This window comes from Antrostomus carolinensis, unplaced genomic scaffold (assembly GCF_000700745.2).
Source record: "Antrostomus carolinensis isolate BGI_N321 unplaced genomic scaffold, ASM70074v2 scaffold24004, whole genome shotgun sequence".
Lineage (NCBI taxonomy): Eukaryota > Metazoa > Chordata > Aves > Caprimulgiformes > Caprimulgidae > Antrostomus > Antrostomus carolinensis.
The window spans coordinates 1-17,942 of NW_010311736.1; the positions used below are offsets into that span (position 1 = coordinate 1).

Consider the following 17,942-nt stretch of genomic DNA (forward strand, 5'->3'; position numbering starts at 1 on the left):
GCCAGGCGTGGGCACCGATCCGCCTCCGGGCGTTCTCCGTGCCTGCCCAGCTCTTCAGGGACACCGCTGCCAGGCTCCGTGCTTGGCTCTCTGGGCTTCCTATCCTCTCTGCACTTCTATAAATAACAGGATACATTTTAAAAAAACAACAACAAAAAACCCCCAAACAAACACAAAACCCCCACAAAACCAGTATCTGGACAAACATGTTTCTCATTAGTTTTGCAGGGCAAACGAAGCACTTTCCTGAGCCCGTTGCTGCTTGTGGATTTGTAGGGCTCTGTGGACGCCTGTTAAATCTGTTGATAGTGAAGACTTGGAGTTAAGATGATCAGCATCTATATTTTAAAAAGACAGGGTGTAGAAATCGCAATGCAAACAATAAAAGGTACATAAAATATATAAAATTGTATAAAATACTATACTAAATTATAAAAGGTGTATAAAAAAGTAAAGCTACACAAAATAAAACCAAAAAAAGTTCTTTTTTTGTTCTTAAGACTGAAAAACTTGACCTTTTTTCAGGCAAAGCAGGGTGTGTTGCCTTGGGATATTGCCATGCCTCGGATGAGTTGTCAGCAGAAGGCTAAATGCCTTGGTGATTTCCTGGTGAGACATTTTTTGGCTGTTGTATTTGAGCTTAAACCAATTCTTGGCTTTTTCAGTGTGCAGCTGTTCTATGTCTTTGACTAGGAAGGTAAAAATAGCACTCAGCATTCATAAAATACTTTTCTCCACAGAACCCCCCACATATTTGTAGCACAGCTTGTGAAGTAGGTGTTGCTATTACCATTTTACAGTCAAGACTGCTGATGCTCAGGTTGCCAGGTGTGCTTAATATTTATAGTATCCCAGTTGTATACCACAGTTGCGAAGATGACCCTAAAATGGAAGTCTTTTAGCTCTAGTTCAGAATACCAGCCCCAAAGCCAGCACCTCTTCTGAACTCCTCTGTGTTGCAGGTAGAAGATTGGTTGTCACTTTACTATCATGTACTTTTCAGCCCACATACACTTTTTAAAATTCCAGTTTGCCTGATAAAATTATCAGTGTTTCGTTTAGGATGAGGTAGAAGGCAGTTCTGAAACACATGATCCTCAGCTGTAGGATTACTCTGGGACAGCAAGCAGCCTGATCTCAAGGGGTTACAAAATGGAAGGTCTCACTCTGGCAGCAGGTTTGAAAAAAGTTTCCTAAATTTTACTGTGGGCTAGAAACTGATATTCCAGCAAAGGATAAAGAGTAGCTCTTAGATCTTTCTGGGACAGATTCTGAATTTATTACAAATCTTATTTCAAGACTGGAGCATAGCTATGCTGCTGCAGAAACAAATTTTTCTTTCCTTGTTGTTCCAGGGAGGATTAATCTGCTGAAGCCCTTCAGCTTTCCTCCAAGCTTCACTTTAACTGTGTAGATTACTGCACAGGAGAAGGAGTTCAGTCAAGGTTCTGACGATTTTAACCATTTCTTCCTGAAATTTGCCTTCTCTTCGTATTTATTTGTATAGGAAGAGGAATGAATGTTTGTTCCCCCTTAATATCATATATGGATAGCTATGAAAATCTTTTCACTTTCTTCCTGAGACAGAACCATGGATCACAACCTGCATCTTCTTGACAGAGAAATTGATTCACTAGCTAAAGTCTAGTAATTCTCATATCAGAAAGCTATAATGTGCCATGCGGTATTTTAAAACAAACTAAAATTTTTATTTTGTGAGATACTGAAGAACCAAAGTTGTTAAAAATTTCACAGGCAATCAAATGTGCTTCTTTCTCTCAGGAAGAGGCCAGGTACAGGTGCTTAGTATCCTTTAGCTATTAATTTTGAAAGAAAACATTGGATTAAAAACTGGATTGAGATCTGGATTTAAAACTGTACTAACTCCCCTCTTCCAATTGCTTACAAATCTCTTTGTAGCCAAAGCTATTTCCAGTGTATTCCAACTTCAGACAGGGATGGAGATGGACACAGTATTGAGACAAATTTGGAACATTGTCTGGCTGTACCAGTGTAAGGTCACAGAATGGTTTGGGTTGGAAGGGACCTGTAAAGGTCATCTAGTCCAACGCCCCTGCAGTGAGCAGGGACATCTTCAACCAGATCAGGTTGCTCAGAGTCCCACTGGAGGTGACCTTGAATGTTTCCAGGGATGGGGCATCTACCATCTCTCTGGGCAACCTAGTCTAAATCTCCCCTCTTTTAGTTTAAAACCATCACCCCTTGTCCTGTCGCTAAAGGCCCTGCTAAAAAGTCTGTCTCTGTCTTTCTTACAGACCCCCTTTAAGTATTGAAAGGCCACAATAAGGTCACCCTGGAGCCTTCTCCAGGCTGAACAGCCTCAGCTCTCTCAGCATTTCCTCTTAAGAGAGGTGCTCCATCCCTCGGATAATTTTTATGGCCCTCCTCCAGATCCACTCCAACAGCTCCATGTCTTTCTTGTGCTGAGGACTCCAGAGCTGGACACAGTACTCCAGGTGGGATCTCACCAGGGCAGAGTAGAGGAGCAGAATCACCTCCCTTGACCTGCTGGCCACGCTTCTCTTGATGCAGCCCAGATACGGTTATTGGCCTTCTGGGCTGTGAACACACATTGCTGACTCATGTCCAGCTTTTCACCCACCAGCACCCACAAGTCCTGTACAGGACTGTATCAATGTGTTGTGTTGATCCTTTAGACAGTGTATCTCCCAGTGGTATGTTAGAAGCTGAGGTTTCATTTATTCAGCCAGATCACAAGCAACTTAAATTCTCTAATGTGCATAAGGATTTGAAAATCTGTTGGACCTTATGAGCTTTCCAAATAAACTTTCCAAACAAACTTTCTAAACAATTTGCTTTTTGGTTAAAATATCAGATTTAGTTTTTAAGATACAAAAATAGTGGATTTGAGTGTGTGAAAACTATAAGTGCTTCATAGCTTTCACTGAGTTTCTGTGGACTCCATTTAATTTTATTCTTTTTCAGGACATTCTCTTATATTTTGATATTCTTCTGGGATAAAAATAATTGTATTTGAATGATTGTCTCACTCTTAATACTTGTGTTCCTACAAATGGGCTACCAGTGAGACCAAGAGACTGCTATTGTCTTCCTGGTAAAGAATCTTCTGTGTAATACCAAGTATTACTTTAATATTTTTCAGGTTTCTATTTTGGATTTGCTTTTAGGACATATTCTAAAATTTCCTCCACAGCCTGTTCTAGTGCACTACCACCACACCAATGTAAATGCCTTCATTTTAATTATAAAAACCTTTGTAAAAAGATTAAAACATCAATTAATACTTGTTTTTCTTTCAGTTAGCCAAGACTACTCAATACCAAATATATACCGGCGCTAAAAATAGCATATAAGAATATCTGTCACAGTTTTATCACAATGAATATATATGTATGTTTGATGTGTTATGTAGAGGTGATCAGCAGTAATTGCTCTCAGGATACAAGCAGTAGCATATAAAATCTACTGTGCAATTGAAATGTGGTTTGTTAAATCCAGGCATTAAAGGAGTGATGTGTTGGCTGCTCTTTGTGCCGTAGACATTCCCAAATAGTTAGCTCAGGACTTTGTAGCGTACAATCCTTTCCACAGAAATTTGAGACCCATCAAAACGTTTGTGTTTCTTCAAGTAAAAGATGAACTGCTTTAGGGTAACTTCACTGATTTGTCTTAATATTTTTTTGTTCAGTTTAGGAGAGACTGTCATAAGTAATGTCAAGCCTTGTTCATCTAAGGTAAGATTTTCAATTACTTTGCTTAGGTTAAAATAATGAATGTAACAATGATTTCTCAGAAAAGTGACAGATGTTTTTAAAATGTAGATTGCTTTATTCAGAATAGATATGAAAATACAGAAGAATCAGGTATTTTCAGATAGAGAAAAGAAACTACATTGAAATTGTAGGAATTCAGTATATTAGAACACTTTTTTGTCTTAATGTCCTTCATCACAGCTCAGTTGTTAGGCCATATTTTTTATCCCATCTGCATGACTGTAAATACAGACTAACTGTTGTTTTTGGCAGTGTCACAGTTTTTGCTTGAATTACTGAGGCCGGATTTAATTGCCTGTTTCATGTTGGCTTTTGTTAAAAATAAATATTGATTAAAAATATTTGCTTGACAGTATTTAATTGAACATCTGGAGAGTAGCTGTGATAAAGCCCTGGAACAAACCATTGTTTCAAGTGATCTATTTATAAGTTTTGAGTGATCTATTTATAAGTCATAGAATTTTTCTTCCTTTATTTTGTGCTTATTTCAAAATTAAAGAAACATACTCTTTCAGTTCTCTAGCATTTATCTCCAGACAAAAAATGCAACTGCATTAATAATTCAGAACCCCCCCCTTTTTTTGTAAAATCTCCTTTTTAGCACTTTTATGTAATTTTTACTTTCGCTTTTTAAAAGCAAAAATCAGGGAAAAAAAAACCGTTCAGTTTGTTGCCCTTGTACTGCCAATACCAGAAAGAGAAACCTGAAGGAGGGAAGGATAAAAATTATGTTGAAGATATATTAAAGTCTAAATAAGTTTTATTTTTATTAAAATCTTCAAGTTTCTAAGGGTCCTATTTACATTTGAAAATACAGTATATGAACACACTACAATGCTCTGCTGAGATTATGGAATCAACAAACAAAGACTCAAACAAAAATATGTTTCTTTTTACAGTGACACATATTTCAGGAATTACTTTTAGCATTTATTTAAGTGATGAGACAGAGGCATTCCTTTATTTTATGTCAAATGGCACCATGGAAGAAAAAATATTAAATATGAAAATATTATTTTAAAAATACATTAATAAATGTAACTACTTTTACCAATGCTTTTATTGTAACTATTTCAGATAATTGTATGCCTGTGAATAGTATCCCTTTATTCTTCTATTAGGAAAAAGTTCTTTACTGTAAGGGTGGTCAGACACTGGAACAGGTTGCCCAAGGAAGTTGTAGATGCCCCCTCCCTGGAAGTGTTCAAGGCCAGGCTGGATGAGGCTTTGAGCAACCTGATCTAGTGGAGGGTGTCCCTGCTGAAGGCGGGGGGATTGGAACTAGATAATCTTTGAGGTCCCTTCCAATCCAAACCATTCTATGATTCTATGATTCCCTCTATGAGAACATTTAAAATGTTTTTTTTTTTAATGTTGGGTTTGTCTGCAAATCTGCTTGGGACAGCTTGTGTGCATAGATGAATAACTTGTGCAAGTATTTCCATGATCAGTGTCTAATTAATTTAGAGACTTTGAAGAGTAAAAGTGTTTTTGCTAATATGAGGTAAATCCTTTCCAGTGAAAATAACTGTTAGCATTTGAGTTGTCTGTTGGGTGTGGTGATTCCTAAAATGTGAGCTTCTTAAAGGCAAGATTTGCAAGTTCTTGCCTCCAGTTTTCGGTGCTCACAGGTAGAATACTTTACCAGAAATGTTGATGGTGTTTTTTAGATTTCTAGAAGTTATTCTTTACCTCTGCCACTCTCTTTCTCTTGTGAAGTATGGCTAAGCAGAAGACACCTAACAGGCCTTGGTCTCAGCTCTGTCAATTATTGCTTGATAAAACTTTAAAAAACCCCAGATTTTGAAGGAAGATCCATGGAGTAATCGACTTCATTTTGGCAGACTGAGCTGTTTTATATTTGCTTTATGATGAATTTATTTCCCCCTCCATTGTTTGGTACAACAGGGCACAAGGAATGTTGGAGCTCTGGAGGAACCACTCAAGGCAGAAGAGAAAAATAAATCTGCAGATATTTCAAAACAAAAAGAACAATGCCTTGTACCATGTGATGTTCAAGCTAAAATTTTACGAGGGGAAAAACATTACATGTGCAGTATGTATTCATAAAGAATACTCTCAGCGCCAAGCTATGCAATGCCATGCTACGCAATCCTCTGCTATGCTACGCTATGCTGTGCTAATTTATTTTTTAATCTTTTTGAGCACATGTGACAGCCCTTGACTCTGCTGCCCAGGCTCGGTATTGTTCAGAAAATTTGAGATGCTGTGTTTTTGGGGTGCAGCTGGTGTGACAAAGTTAGAGTATAACCATGCTAGTCTCACTTCATAATCACCGGTGAGGACTGGCAAATCCAGGCAGCAGCTCAGCCCGCCTAAGTCTGTGTTACCCTCTGAATATTGGTAGCTCTCTCCATTACAGAGGAAGAGTAGGGTGCTTGTCCCTCATTTAAATATTATAGTTAGGTGTGTGGGAGTTAGTTAAGTGGGAGGAAATCTATGCTTCAGCTTACGTTTTATAGAGATCTGTACAAGATGTTCTCTATTCACTGCCTTGACAAACTACACAGCAAATGATGTAATCAGCCTCAGAAAAATTTTTCAAAATTCTTGCCTTTCCCATATTTTTTTAATATGTATTTTTAATTACCTGACAAGTTTAATTTTTGTATTTTTTTGTATTTTTGCCTATATTTAGGCAAAAAAAAAGGAGCATGAGTAACTAGCAGAGTGAATGAATGAATGTAGGAATGTAGGATGACAGGAAACATTATATTTGTCTTTTATAATTTCCATTTGTATTTCTGTGGTAGCCATTAACTAGTTATCCATGTTGCCCAAGGATAAGATGAAATTCTTCTTCAAATCTTAAGAAGAGCCATTTCTTTTTAAGATACCTTTACTGCAGCTTGTGAGGCTGAGGTTCTTATAATGTTTGGATTTAATCTGTGGTCTCTGTACTACTTTTATTTCACTTTTAGGTACCCTAAGGTTGAACACCTTCAATATTCAGTTAGATACCATAAATAAATGTGTCATTATTTAGTCAAGAATATTTCCAGATTTATGGTAACAAAGTGGATGAACATATTTCTTTTAAAGGAAATTTGCAGAACTCTCTTGTTGAATATGCGAGAAGTACAAAAAAACTGGTAAGAAACATGATGGATGATCAACAGTCTTCTTTGGATTACCTTTCTAATCAGGTACTTTTTTCTTCATCATAGGGATTTTTATTTATTAATTAGCACTATGAGTATTGTCTAACTGAGGAAAATTAAGCATTTATATTGTCATTAAAACCACAGAATGACAGTCTCAATCACCATTCCTTGTACCTTGGGTAAGGTGTGAGTTCCTTTTCTATGGACAGTGATTAGTACCACCTGATCCATAACACAGTGGCACACATGGCAGTAGGGCCAGTGATGGGCCACTCCTCCACATTGGTTCCTATCTGCAGTCCTGCCATATTTGTGTAATTACATATTATCATTAATTCTGACAGTAGTTTACAAACACTGTGTACTCACTCAGTACAGATAAAAAGCCTTAATCAAAATGAAGGACTTCTCTTGAATTAAACAGAATTGTGCCTAAGAATGATTTTGGATGCAAAAAGTAAAATATCGGACAAATTCACATAACAAAGGTATGAATCACTAACATCACAAAAATTAACTTCAAATTATATTCACTTTTTGTCAAAAAGAACAACTTTAGAATGTAAAATTCTTTATTGCAACCCCTTCAAAGATATTTTATTTGAATTTGCAGGTAAATGAACTAATGAACAGACTTCTTCTTTTGAATGCAGAAGTTTTGAGAAAGCATTTGGATCCACTCCCTTACAAAGCAGTTCAATCTCATGGTAAGTACTTTTCATATTTAGTCTGACCTCTTCCCTTTTTATCTTTGTATCTTGACAAAGAACTAATTAAAGCAAAGGTAAGCAATTATAACATTTATAGTATTTATTCTGTGTTAGTATATACATATAAACTCTGGAAAATGTGTGAACTGGTTAAGACTGTCATCATAAAGACTGCTTTACATTATTTGCAATTGATAATTCTGGACATCCTGTTCATGAGCGATCCCATGTTGATAAATGACACTTTCTTTTGTAATGAAATAAAATGTGCTCAGCATTTGCAATATCCTTCTTCAAATGAGATGGAAGTCACCTGAACACTGGACAGTTAATCTTTGCAGTGTCCATCCAGCTAAAGGAAACTACCTCTAAGCAGTCCTACTGGCCACAGAAACTGCTTGCTTGAGGGTTTTCAATGTATACATTATGATATAAATGCTTTTACAAGTATGAATACAAATATTTGCAGGAAAAAGTCATCCTTCCCCAGATAATACGTCTTTTCACTGAGTACAAGTGTTACCTAAATAAAATCTGTAAAAGAAGACCTAGATATATAATTTTTAATTTCTGTATCATACCAGTTAAGATTAGAAAGAACTTTCTCTATACAATGTAATTTATCTTTCTTTCTGAGATTAATGGAGTTCAGAGGATTTTCATTTATAAGGTAAATACACGACAAAACATTATTTTAAAGTTTGCATGACAATAAAATGCTATTGGAGATCATTCATGCGTTACCAAGAAAAGTAATATTCTGTGCTTAAGCTGCATTTGTTTTTCTTAACATATTTTGCTAATGAAAATCATCAAATACTTTGTTCTCTAGGGTTGGATTGCACTGATATTAAAGATACTGTTGGTTCAGTTTCAAAAACTCCAACTGGTCTGTACATTATCCATCCAGAAGGATCAAATTATCCTTTTGAGGTAATAAATTTATCTCTCAGGATAGTCACAATTTGCTTGAGAATATGCATTTAGAATATATTTAATAGGTTTAAATTGTTTTCCTTGACAATTTATCAACAGATGAATAAGGAATATATTAAATAATCCAAATGTGTCTGCCATTACTATAATTTTTATGAGTTTCTCATTTTCTACAAGGGAATTTAATCTCTGTCATAGGGTCTCATCATCAGTTTTCATGTACAGTGAAAAATGTACTGAAGAGGAAAACCCAAGATATTTTCCAGCAGCCCTTTTGGACGTGGAGAAGTACTGTTCTTTTCTATTTTAGAGATGGAAAACTGTGGAGCCAAGTGACTTATCCATTTGGCTCCTAAAATGTGACCTTTGGCTTTTTGAATTATTTTGCTGGATGACAGTATGCTTGAGAGTAACCTCTTGAGAGGTTACTCCAGCCTATAGCTTGGAGCATGACATTGTATAGGTGTCTAAACATAGGTGCAGATGTTCATTAGTTTGAGCAGTAGGTGCTTAGCTCTTTGTCTGAGCACCATTAGAACTCAGTCTTGAGGCACAAAGGCATCTAAACTTTTAGTTTTCATATCCAGATTGCAGGATATACATTCCTAAGACAAAGAAAAAAGGTTGAAATTCAGCATGAACTGCAGTAGTCACCACCTGCATTTTCTGTAATTGCTCGGAGTTATAGTTCTCATCTAGGAGAGAGTTTTGAGTTAATTTCCTCAGCTCAGGACATTGAAATTGGTGCAAAAACAAGGAATACTTAGTTTTGTCTGTTTATTTCTATTTCAGGCTGTTCTACTTAGGGAAGTCCTTATGCATAGTGGAAAGACAGATAATGCACTTTCAAACCTTTCATTTTGCAGCACATGCTGAGATCATTAGTTTATGGAGAAAAAATGTGGAGTTTAAGCCAGCTAATAAATAACAAAATTTAATATCTAACTTTATAGTCTTCCTTTATATATAACAAAGGAAGGATGAATCTCTTTGTCTCTAGCCAATTGGAACCCTACAAAATGCTACAAAAAAGGAGCTCAAACTGATTATGGAAAGGCTTCAGAAATATACTGGGATCTCAAAAGAAAAAAGTAACTTGTTTCTGCAGACCCCTGATAGAAAAACCTGTCATTCTCTCTAAACAACGCAACGAGCACAGGGAAAAGATCTATAACTCATTGGCAGGGTTCTTCCAGGTAAAAGAAAGGCAAAGACAGGTAGAAGTGTTGACAGAAAACCATATTTATAGTATGAAGAAAATGCTGTCTGCCTCACCCCAGGATGAACCATAGCACAAAATGCATATTTCAGAATTTCTTCTTGATTGAGGGGGATTCCACTGAGGAAATATTCATACCTCACCCAAATTACTTTTCCTGAGAGATGGTATGACTAATCTATGTGAGAAAAGTGATTTCTCAGTTCACTTATAGTTTTTGGTAAATAAATCTGACATGATAAAGTTCCTTTCACTTCAAAAGTATTTTTGACACTTTTCCACATTTAAAGTTACTGCCAGAATCTGAGAATCAGTTATAAGAGTGGAAAGGTTCCTAAAGGCAAACAAGAAACAAAAGGAAAAATCATAATAATTTGATTAAAACCACAAGGTAATAATAAATAATGAGAAGAAATGTCTCATTTCTTGTCTGGTAGATGTTACACAGAACTGAAGAGATAGTGCCAAAAGGTTCTAGGAGAAAAATATCTAAAATATGTGTGTTCCATACAGAATGTTATTTTAAGGAAAAATGTTTAATGCAAATCCATCCCTGTGTTGAAGCATAAAAAGGGTACAAAAGAAATCACAGATAAACAAAAATATCAAGACATTAAAACATAGACAAGAAAGTAATGCATTTTAAAGGGCTAATAGCCAAGAGTTCTGGGAGTTCTGCAGACCAGCCAAATAAGAAAAATACAAAGAGGCAGAAAACCATAGTAAGAAAATAAAATCAGAAAAACAAAGCAGCATGAAACTGTGTATTTCAGTGAGGACCTTTTCAGCAATAATCTGCCCGTTATATGTAACTGAAACTAAACCAAAATATCTTTAGAATCATTTGCATAAATATACCAGGTAAATGAAGAAAACTATTTAGACAACTTGATCCTGTTCTTATGTTTTCGTGTTTGAATCTTCATGTTTTCAAAAGCGAGTATAGATTTTGATGCTTAACTCAGGCTAATGGAAACCTGAACTCCAGGAGTTCACATTGGGACTTCTTTGGATTGAGGCTCCTTCTTACGTAGTTTTTTGCTGCTCCAGTATAAATTATTATATACTGGGTTATTGCTATCACTTTTTCCATTTCTTCACCTTTATTAAGGGCTCTACATTTCCCAGGCATCACAAACAGTATTTCTGGGGAAGAAGGTATGATGGTGAGGGAGAACACATAAGTTGTGTGTATTTTGTTTTGCTGAAATAAAGGTATATTCAGTGTTAGTGCCTTTATCTGTAATATTTGGCATGAATAATACATGCCATTGCATGTTGCTTCCACTTCATACTATTATTAATTCACAGTAACATTTATCAGACTTATTCATTACACCTGATATGAGTAGACACTTGCACACAACAGTTTCTACTGGTTGAGGAAATATCCAAATCAAGCAGTCCAACAAGAACACATAAGAAAATACTGCAACTTCGGTTTTTGTTTTCTTTGAGCTTTGTGTTAAGATATTTGAAAGGTACGTTGCTTAGCAAAACTCTGAATAGTCCACCTTTACTTAATTGTTTTCTTCATAACAACTACTTCAAGAATGCGTAATTGTATCTATGTCTATTTTAGGTTTTGTGTGACATGGATTTTCAAGGAGGTGGATGGACTGTGGTTCAGAAAAGAACTGATGGAATCATTCCATTTCAGAGAACATGGTCTGAATATCTGGATGGATTTGGTGACCTTTCTGGTATTAATTTTAAATACCCAACATTTCTGCTGTCTTTATGTGAGCTACATTCCACTAAATTGTGTGGGATTTTTAGTAGTATAGAGAGTAAAGTTCTTGTTTCTTAAAAGTCTTATTTATACTTAAATATTTTTCATGAAATTTATTGTGTGATCTTCTCAATAATGACTATCACCCCTATTAGAGTCTTTAGCCATTGCCCATCCTTAGTCTCACAAGAGGTGTTTAAAATGTTATTTATTTTTCCTGAAATAATGTATAAATTGTATTTCCCCTTTTTTCAGATTAAAAAAAAAAGCCTTGGTTTTAATCACATTTGCAAAATATTTCCTTAAAGCAGAGAAAAATCAGTAATATTTCACTACAGGGCATGTGAACTTAGAAACAGAATGGAAATATTTCAGTAGCTAATACCAACACAACTGTGATACTACTTTTTTACTGCCACCTTTCATCCAGCAAGTCTAAAACCAGTTGCTTTTTCAGGAGTTTATCTGGGATTGCAGTGGAATCACCTACCTCTTCAACTATACAAAAAAGTGCAGCTCATGAGGGGCAACCTTTCATGGAAAAAAGTGTGACTTACAGAGGCAGCAAATCTCGAGAAGTGTTTGACTTTTGTTGCTTTTCATAGAATGCTGACATTTATAATTTCTCTGTATTGCCCTTAGGAATGTTACTGGATCCTGTTTAATCACGTGGATCTTTAGCACGTACAGTTTTTGTGGTCTTCTAAGGTATACTGAAGATGAATGCTTCAAAGTTATCATGTGGACAATTTCCTAAAAATGTCATAGAGAAAAAGGATGATGTGCACATGGGAATTCTTTCCATGGATTTCCCAATGAAGTAGGAAGATTACTCTGTACCTTCATTAATCTTTCAAAGACATCAGACAGCTTTACTACACTTGGTTCAGGAAGGAAAGTACAAAAATTAGAGGAATCCATTTTTTCTTTTACAGTTTCTGTTTCTAAAAGTTTATTGACTATATATTTCTGTTTTAGGGGAATTTTGGCTTGGATTGAGGAAGATTTTTCGCATAGTAAATCAAAAAGCCACTAGTTTCAGTCTTTATGTGGATTTGGAATCAGAAAATGACAAACACGCCCATGCATCATATGATGGATTTTGGATAGAGGATGAAGCGTGTTCTTTTAAGATCCATTTGGGACGTTATTCAGGAAATGCTGGTAAGACCCTCCTTTCAAGTATTTAAAAGTAGCTGCTCCCTTTTTAAATGTAAAAATGTATCCAAAAGAGTAATACTTAATTAAGATAACTTTAATTTTTTTTATTTCTAATCTGGTTTTCTCTATTTGGTACATAATGAACACTTATGCAAATAAATGGTTAATGATGTAGTGACTGGTTATGCCAACATCAATATTTACAAAGTGAGAATAATTTTATTATATTGTTTCAAGGTCTTCAATGGAATAATTGAATAAACACTCCTTTAATAAAGAAAATTAATAAAGAAAATAAAGGAACTTTAATGGATTGAAGTCCACAGAATATAAATAAAATACATAAGGGATTTTTTTTTGTGTTTGTGTATATCTGTCTAATGGTCTGATTCTTTAGATGTCCATTATCTCATCCCAAATTTGCTGATCTTAGTGCAAGTCTTCCTGATGCTTGTGCTTTGGTTAGTTCAAAGGGCCAGACAGTGATGTACAAAGGACAGAGAAGGAAACCAACTGGAACGAATCAGGCTTACAGTGCATAACAGTTGCTGGCTGATATAGACACAAATTAATTTACAATTCCTGACCTCCATAATATCATAGCTCTACCAAGTGTGCAGATTTGTGTTAAGTATTGCATCATGTCTTACTGCTTTTTTCTATATTTTTTTGCCTCATGTTTACTAATATGCAAGAATGTTCCTTCTTACCAATGTAATAGTTATTCTCTAAATGTGTTGGTGCTTTATTCTACCTGAATTTGTAAGAAACATTATTTATCTAGTAAGACAACTGAACGAGTAATCACTGACCTTTGTGTTTTAACAATTCCATTTTATGTCATGACTCACTCTGAGGTTTTGGGCACATCACTGGAAAATCTGAAGTTAACAATGCTTTTTGTTTCTTTTATCTTTTCTTCCACTGTCTTTGAGGACAGAAAGACCTTTGCCTTCATAGCTGGTGTGCATCACTAAAAGCAACAACAATATAAAGATGTTTCATTGAATTTCAACTTCTTCCATACTTCTCAGTGTTTTATACTTTTTCTTTCCTATGTCTTTACCACATTGCCAGCTCAGTATTTGGTGCTTTTGAACTGCTTTTGAAGGTATGCAACAAGTAAGAAATGCTATGTTTCTCCATAAATGACTCTTTTATCCTTCCTTTTTGTCTGTTGTACTTAGGTGATGCATTTAGAGGCTATAGAAAAGAAGACAACCAGAATTCAATGCCTTTCAGCACGTTTGATGTTGATAATGATGGATGCAGGCCAATGTGCACTATTAAAGAACAGCCTGTAAAGAGCTGCAGTAACTTCAGTGATAACACTGGATGGTGGTTCAACCAGTGTGGTCTTGCAAATCTTAATGGTGTTCATCGCTACACAGGTAGATTTCTTGCAACTGGGATTCACTGGGATACATGGACAATGAACAATAAACCAGTCAAAATTAAATCAGTCTCAATGAAAATTCGGAGAACCTATAATCCGTATTTCCTGTGAAAATAGAAATCTATATCTTCTTGCAGTTATGTGGCATAATGTATCACTGCATCATAAATACCTTTCATTTTCACTTAGGCAGTTCAGCCTTAAAACTTTATTAGATATTTCCATAATACAGTTACTCATTTTTATTATGAAATGTCAGTATTTGTAGTGTTCCCACTTGAGTAAGAAAGTCCTAAGAAGAATGATGTTTTCAGAAAATGGATGAAGCTTACTGTTTGTCAGCTTTTAATCAACTGCCTCTTATGCAATCTCAGAGCCAGTAGAAAAATTCTAAAAAGGAGTGTAATGCTGACTTTTGAATGTGTTTTTTCTGTGATCTCTGCATACCTGAATTGCCAAGAAAATTCAGCAAATTTTCTTTTTAAAAGCCATATACCTGCCATTTCCATCATTATATTATAGAAAAATAACTTTTCTTTACCCTAGGTTAATTTTCTAGAATCAGCTCTTCTTTCTATATTCCTTATCAGGCAAGATAACACTGACTTATTTCAACAGATGTGTAAGGTTCTATGTACTCTCAGGACCTGATTTTTCTACAAGTATGGTAGATACTGACATGCAAGAACTATCTGTTTTGTATTTAATTTTCACAGTTACTAAGTTTCATAATCAGATTCTTACTCTACCATTGTCTATTTCACAATTCACTACAAATGAACACTTTCTTTTCAAAGAAAATGTAGAACATTTCATATAACCTCTGGAGTTTGACTTTTTGGATATATGGGCCTGATCCTATGTTTTTCATTCTTATTGACATTCACTTTGTGAATAACCGTGTGGTAATGCACAAAACCAATTTGAGTTGTGTAAGTACATTTTAAATTAAGCAGTGTGAATTGTTTGAATTTCTATCAGTAAAAACAGAATAATTTCAATAAAAATGCGAATATTGTCAGTACAGCAATGTTTCTGGAACCTGTCTTCTATTCTGTTGCAACTAGGCACAGAATTTCTCATCTCTTCTTCATTCTCAGTAGATCAGCTCTGTAGTAACATGTGGAATGGAATCAGTTAAAAACTTTCCTCTTTGCCGTCTTGCACTTTGACCAAATGTTAATACAGTGAGCAGAAACTGTCATCGGTTCAGATCCACCACGTTTCAGAACTTCTTTCCAAAGACATATGTAGCTGTTGAAGGAAATGAAGCTTGTGATGGGGTATGTATGCTGTTACAAGGTAAAGGGAGAGAAAAATTTCCTCTTTTCTTCCATGCTTGACTAGTTCTTAACAAATGGAGGTAAAAAGTTGCTAAAAACAGGTGGTTTCTCTCTGCTAGAGAGCTATTACAGGCCTATAGAGGGATTGTAAAAGACGGGGTAGCTCACACTCTTGGTGGAGACTGGATTCTCTGAGTGCAGGGGGATTTTGTTGTCAGACCCAATGTCTTTGGAATTAGAGGTGGAGAGTTAATAGGAACACCCTCTTTAGCTCCCCCTCACACTCCAGGCTGAGGCACACAATCCCTTTCTAACAGCAACATGGACCCAGCAGACCTATAAAGGGAGATACTAAAATAAAAGATTAACAAGTATGTGATTGTTTAAAGAGTATTAATTCTGTCTGCAAGCCTGGATGTTGTCGCTGTATTAGGGCTATTATGTCAGAAAGCGTCCCCAGGCTGCAGTACAACAATCCTACTGGAGAATGCCTGTGGCTAAATTTCCATGAAATTTAATGGCTTTGATGAAAGCCTCAAACTTTGACAGTGGGACCTCTGCTCTGGCAACCAGGTCCAAGCCTGTGAGCAGAAAGGAAGAGTCTGAGTAGGGAGTCTGGTTCCTGAGTGTAGAGCTAGAGTCTACTGACACCCTGAGGCTTCTGGTTTATCAGAATCCCTACTTAAAAATGAAGGTGCAAAATGAAGATTGTAGGTTTGTGCTGGCAGATATTACCACATTTAATTACCAGGTTTAATTTCTCCTTTGTCAGCATTGGTTAGATTAGCTGGCAGTAATGAATCACAGACGAGATGAGCCTGAAAAGATAACTAAAGCTTGAAGGATCATTCTTGCAAACAGACACTGGATCTTAAAGTCAAGTCAAATTGAAAACCTATACAAAAAAGGAATTGAATTCTCAATATGAGTACTGGGGGGTCAGGGACATTTGAATATTTACTGTTCCTTGGAAGATAAAAACATTTCCAAGACTATTTGCAGAGACTGCTTTGAACTCAATACATACACATTAATACCATTACCTACTGCTCTACTAGCAAGGTCATAGGTAGACACTGTGTTCTCTGTGGTTCTCTCCTTTATCTCTGTAGATAAAATTAATTCATTTTGCCCCAGGCTTGACTTGTGTCTTAGTTGTGCTGTGAGAGCTGATCTGCAGTGCAAACTGCAAACAGGATGAAGTCTAAATTGCAAACATTGGTCCGGTTTTAACTCCTTTAAATCATTCAGGTATGAGTTTTCAGAATAGTGATCTTAAGCAAAAGAGGGACAATGCTTTATTCCTTTTTCAGATTAGAAACCATATATGAAAATAGAGATTGTTATTAATTTCTCCTCTTATATTTGCCATATTACCTACTAGTCGTGATCACACTTAGTGCTTCTGTGAAACCAAAATAAGTAATTAGATAATAATTAATATCACTTAATTATTTTATTTCCTTTCATGGAGTCTGAGTCATAGCAGCTGAGAGGATCTGAATAAGGTTTCTATAAAAAGCTTTTGAGCATGGGAATCTCATAGTTTTATCATTATTTGAATATTCTGGAATGTGAGTATTGGTATAGTCTAGTTTTGTTTTTAAATTTAGATTATGCTTAGCAAAGCAAGAGTGCTAGAGATTAGTTAGCAGCTTGCCTGCTGCAAATCTGAAATACAGCAATGACAATAGAACATTTCCATGTGATAGATGGCTGCTGTCTTCAAAGGTTCATTCAATTTCCTCTCTAAGAATAAAACAACTGTGAAACCAAATAATTTTTTAGTTAAACACAGAGAATTTATAAGGACATTAAGCTGATTCCAGGGACCTATGTTCCATATTTACAGCTGATTGTTCCCAACCACCATTGTTCCCAATACATAAGATTTTTGTGGCCATATATTTAGGACTGGTAATCAGCTGGTTATTGCCCAAACAGTCTTGTTTCAGCTAAATAAAAAGGAACATGTAGGGTGTAGCATATTAAGAGAAACTGATTGAGTGCTCCAAATAAAAAGTAGCTTGGTTAAACTGCACTTAATATCTACTCCAATCTGTTCCAGGAATGATACTCCAGACTATGAGAAGTTGTCTTTAAAGGGCATGTAATCTCTGATGTTATGAAACTGCTTTTATTTCTTTTGTTTTCTTTTTCCAAGAGCATGTCTTCAATTTGTAAATCTCAGTTTGGTGAACTCAAATTATTTGACCCAGTTTATGATGCTACAGTAATATAAATAAATGACAACATGGTTTCCACAGCCTGAGTACTACTGACGTGGCAGTGCAGGGTTCAGTGTATTAGACATCTGGAAATAACAAAACAGTATAACTGAAGGCATTTTGCTTTCCACTTGGAAAATCCTTAATTGGCCAGTAAAAGATCTTCTAAACTACTTAGATTACTTTTTTTTTAAAAAAAACAACCCTGTAAATTCTGGCATGTATTTAAAACTTTATAATCAGTCATGTTTCATTAACATGTAAAAACATTTTAGTTTTATTACTGGTCTCTGTTGTAGAACATTTTTATTTTTTTAATTTAAAAAATGCTCTAACACTACATTGTATTGATGCTTCACTACAAAATACATAGCAC

General features: G+C 35.5%; 1 protein-coding gene across 1 annotated transcript; it reads left to right on the forward strand.

The window, feature by feature from the left end:
- The first annotated feature begins 3,507 nt into the window (after window positions 1-3,507).
- On the forward strand, window positions 3,508-14,687 carry ANGPTL5 (angiopoietin like 5). The gene is made up of 8 exons (XM_010166828.1): window positions 3,508-3,737; window positions 5,685-5,832; window positions 6,840-6,943; window positions 7,515-7,608; window positions 8,444-8,544; window positions 11,349-11,469; window positions 12,477-12,662; window positions 13,847-14,687. Exons 1-8 carry the CDS (start codon window positions 3,639-3,641, stop codon window positions 14,164-14,166), a joined length of 1,173 nt encoding a protein of 390 aa, XP_010165130.1. The 5' UTR covers window positions 3,508-3,638; the 3' UTR covers window positions 14,167-14,687.
- The last annotated feature ends 3,255 nt before the right edge of the window (window positions 14,688-17,942 follow it).

Excerpts from the sequence above, each read along its gene's own strand:
- ANGPTL5 (XM_010166828.1), top strand. The coding sequence starts at position 3,639 with ATGAACTGCTTTAGGGTAACTTCACTGATTTGTCTTAATATTTTTTTG. Across the intron at positions 3,738-5,684 it reads TCAAGCCTTGTTCATCTAAG|GGCACAAGGAATGTTGGAGC; the intron begins GTAAGATTTTCA and ends TTGGTACAACAG. Across the intron at positions 8,545-11,348 it reads GATCAAATTATCCTTTTGAG|GTTTTGTGTGACATGGATTT; the intron begins GTAATAAATTTA and ends TGTCTATTTTAG.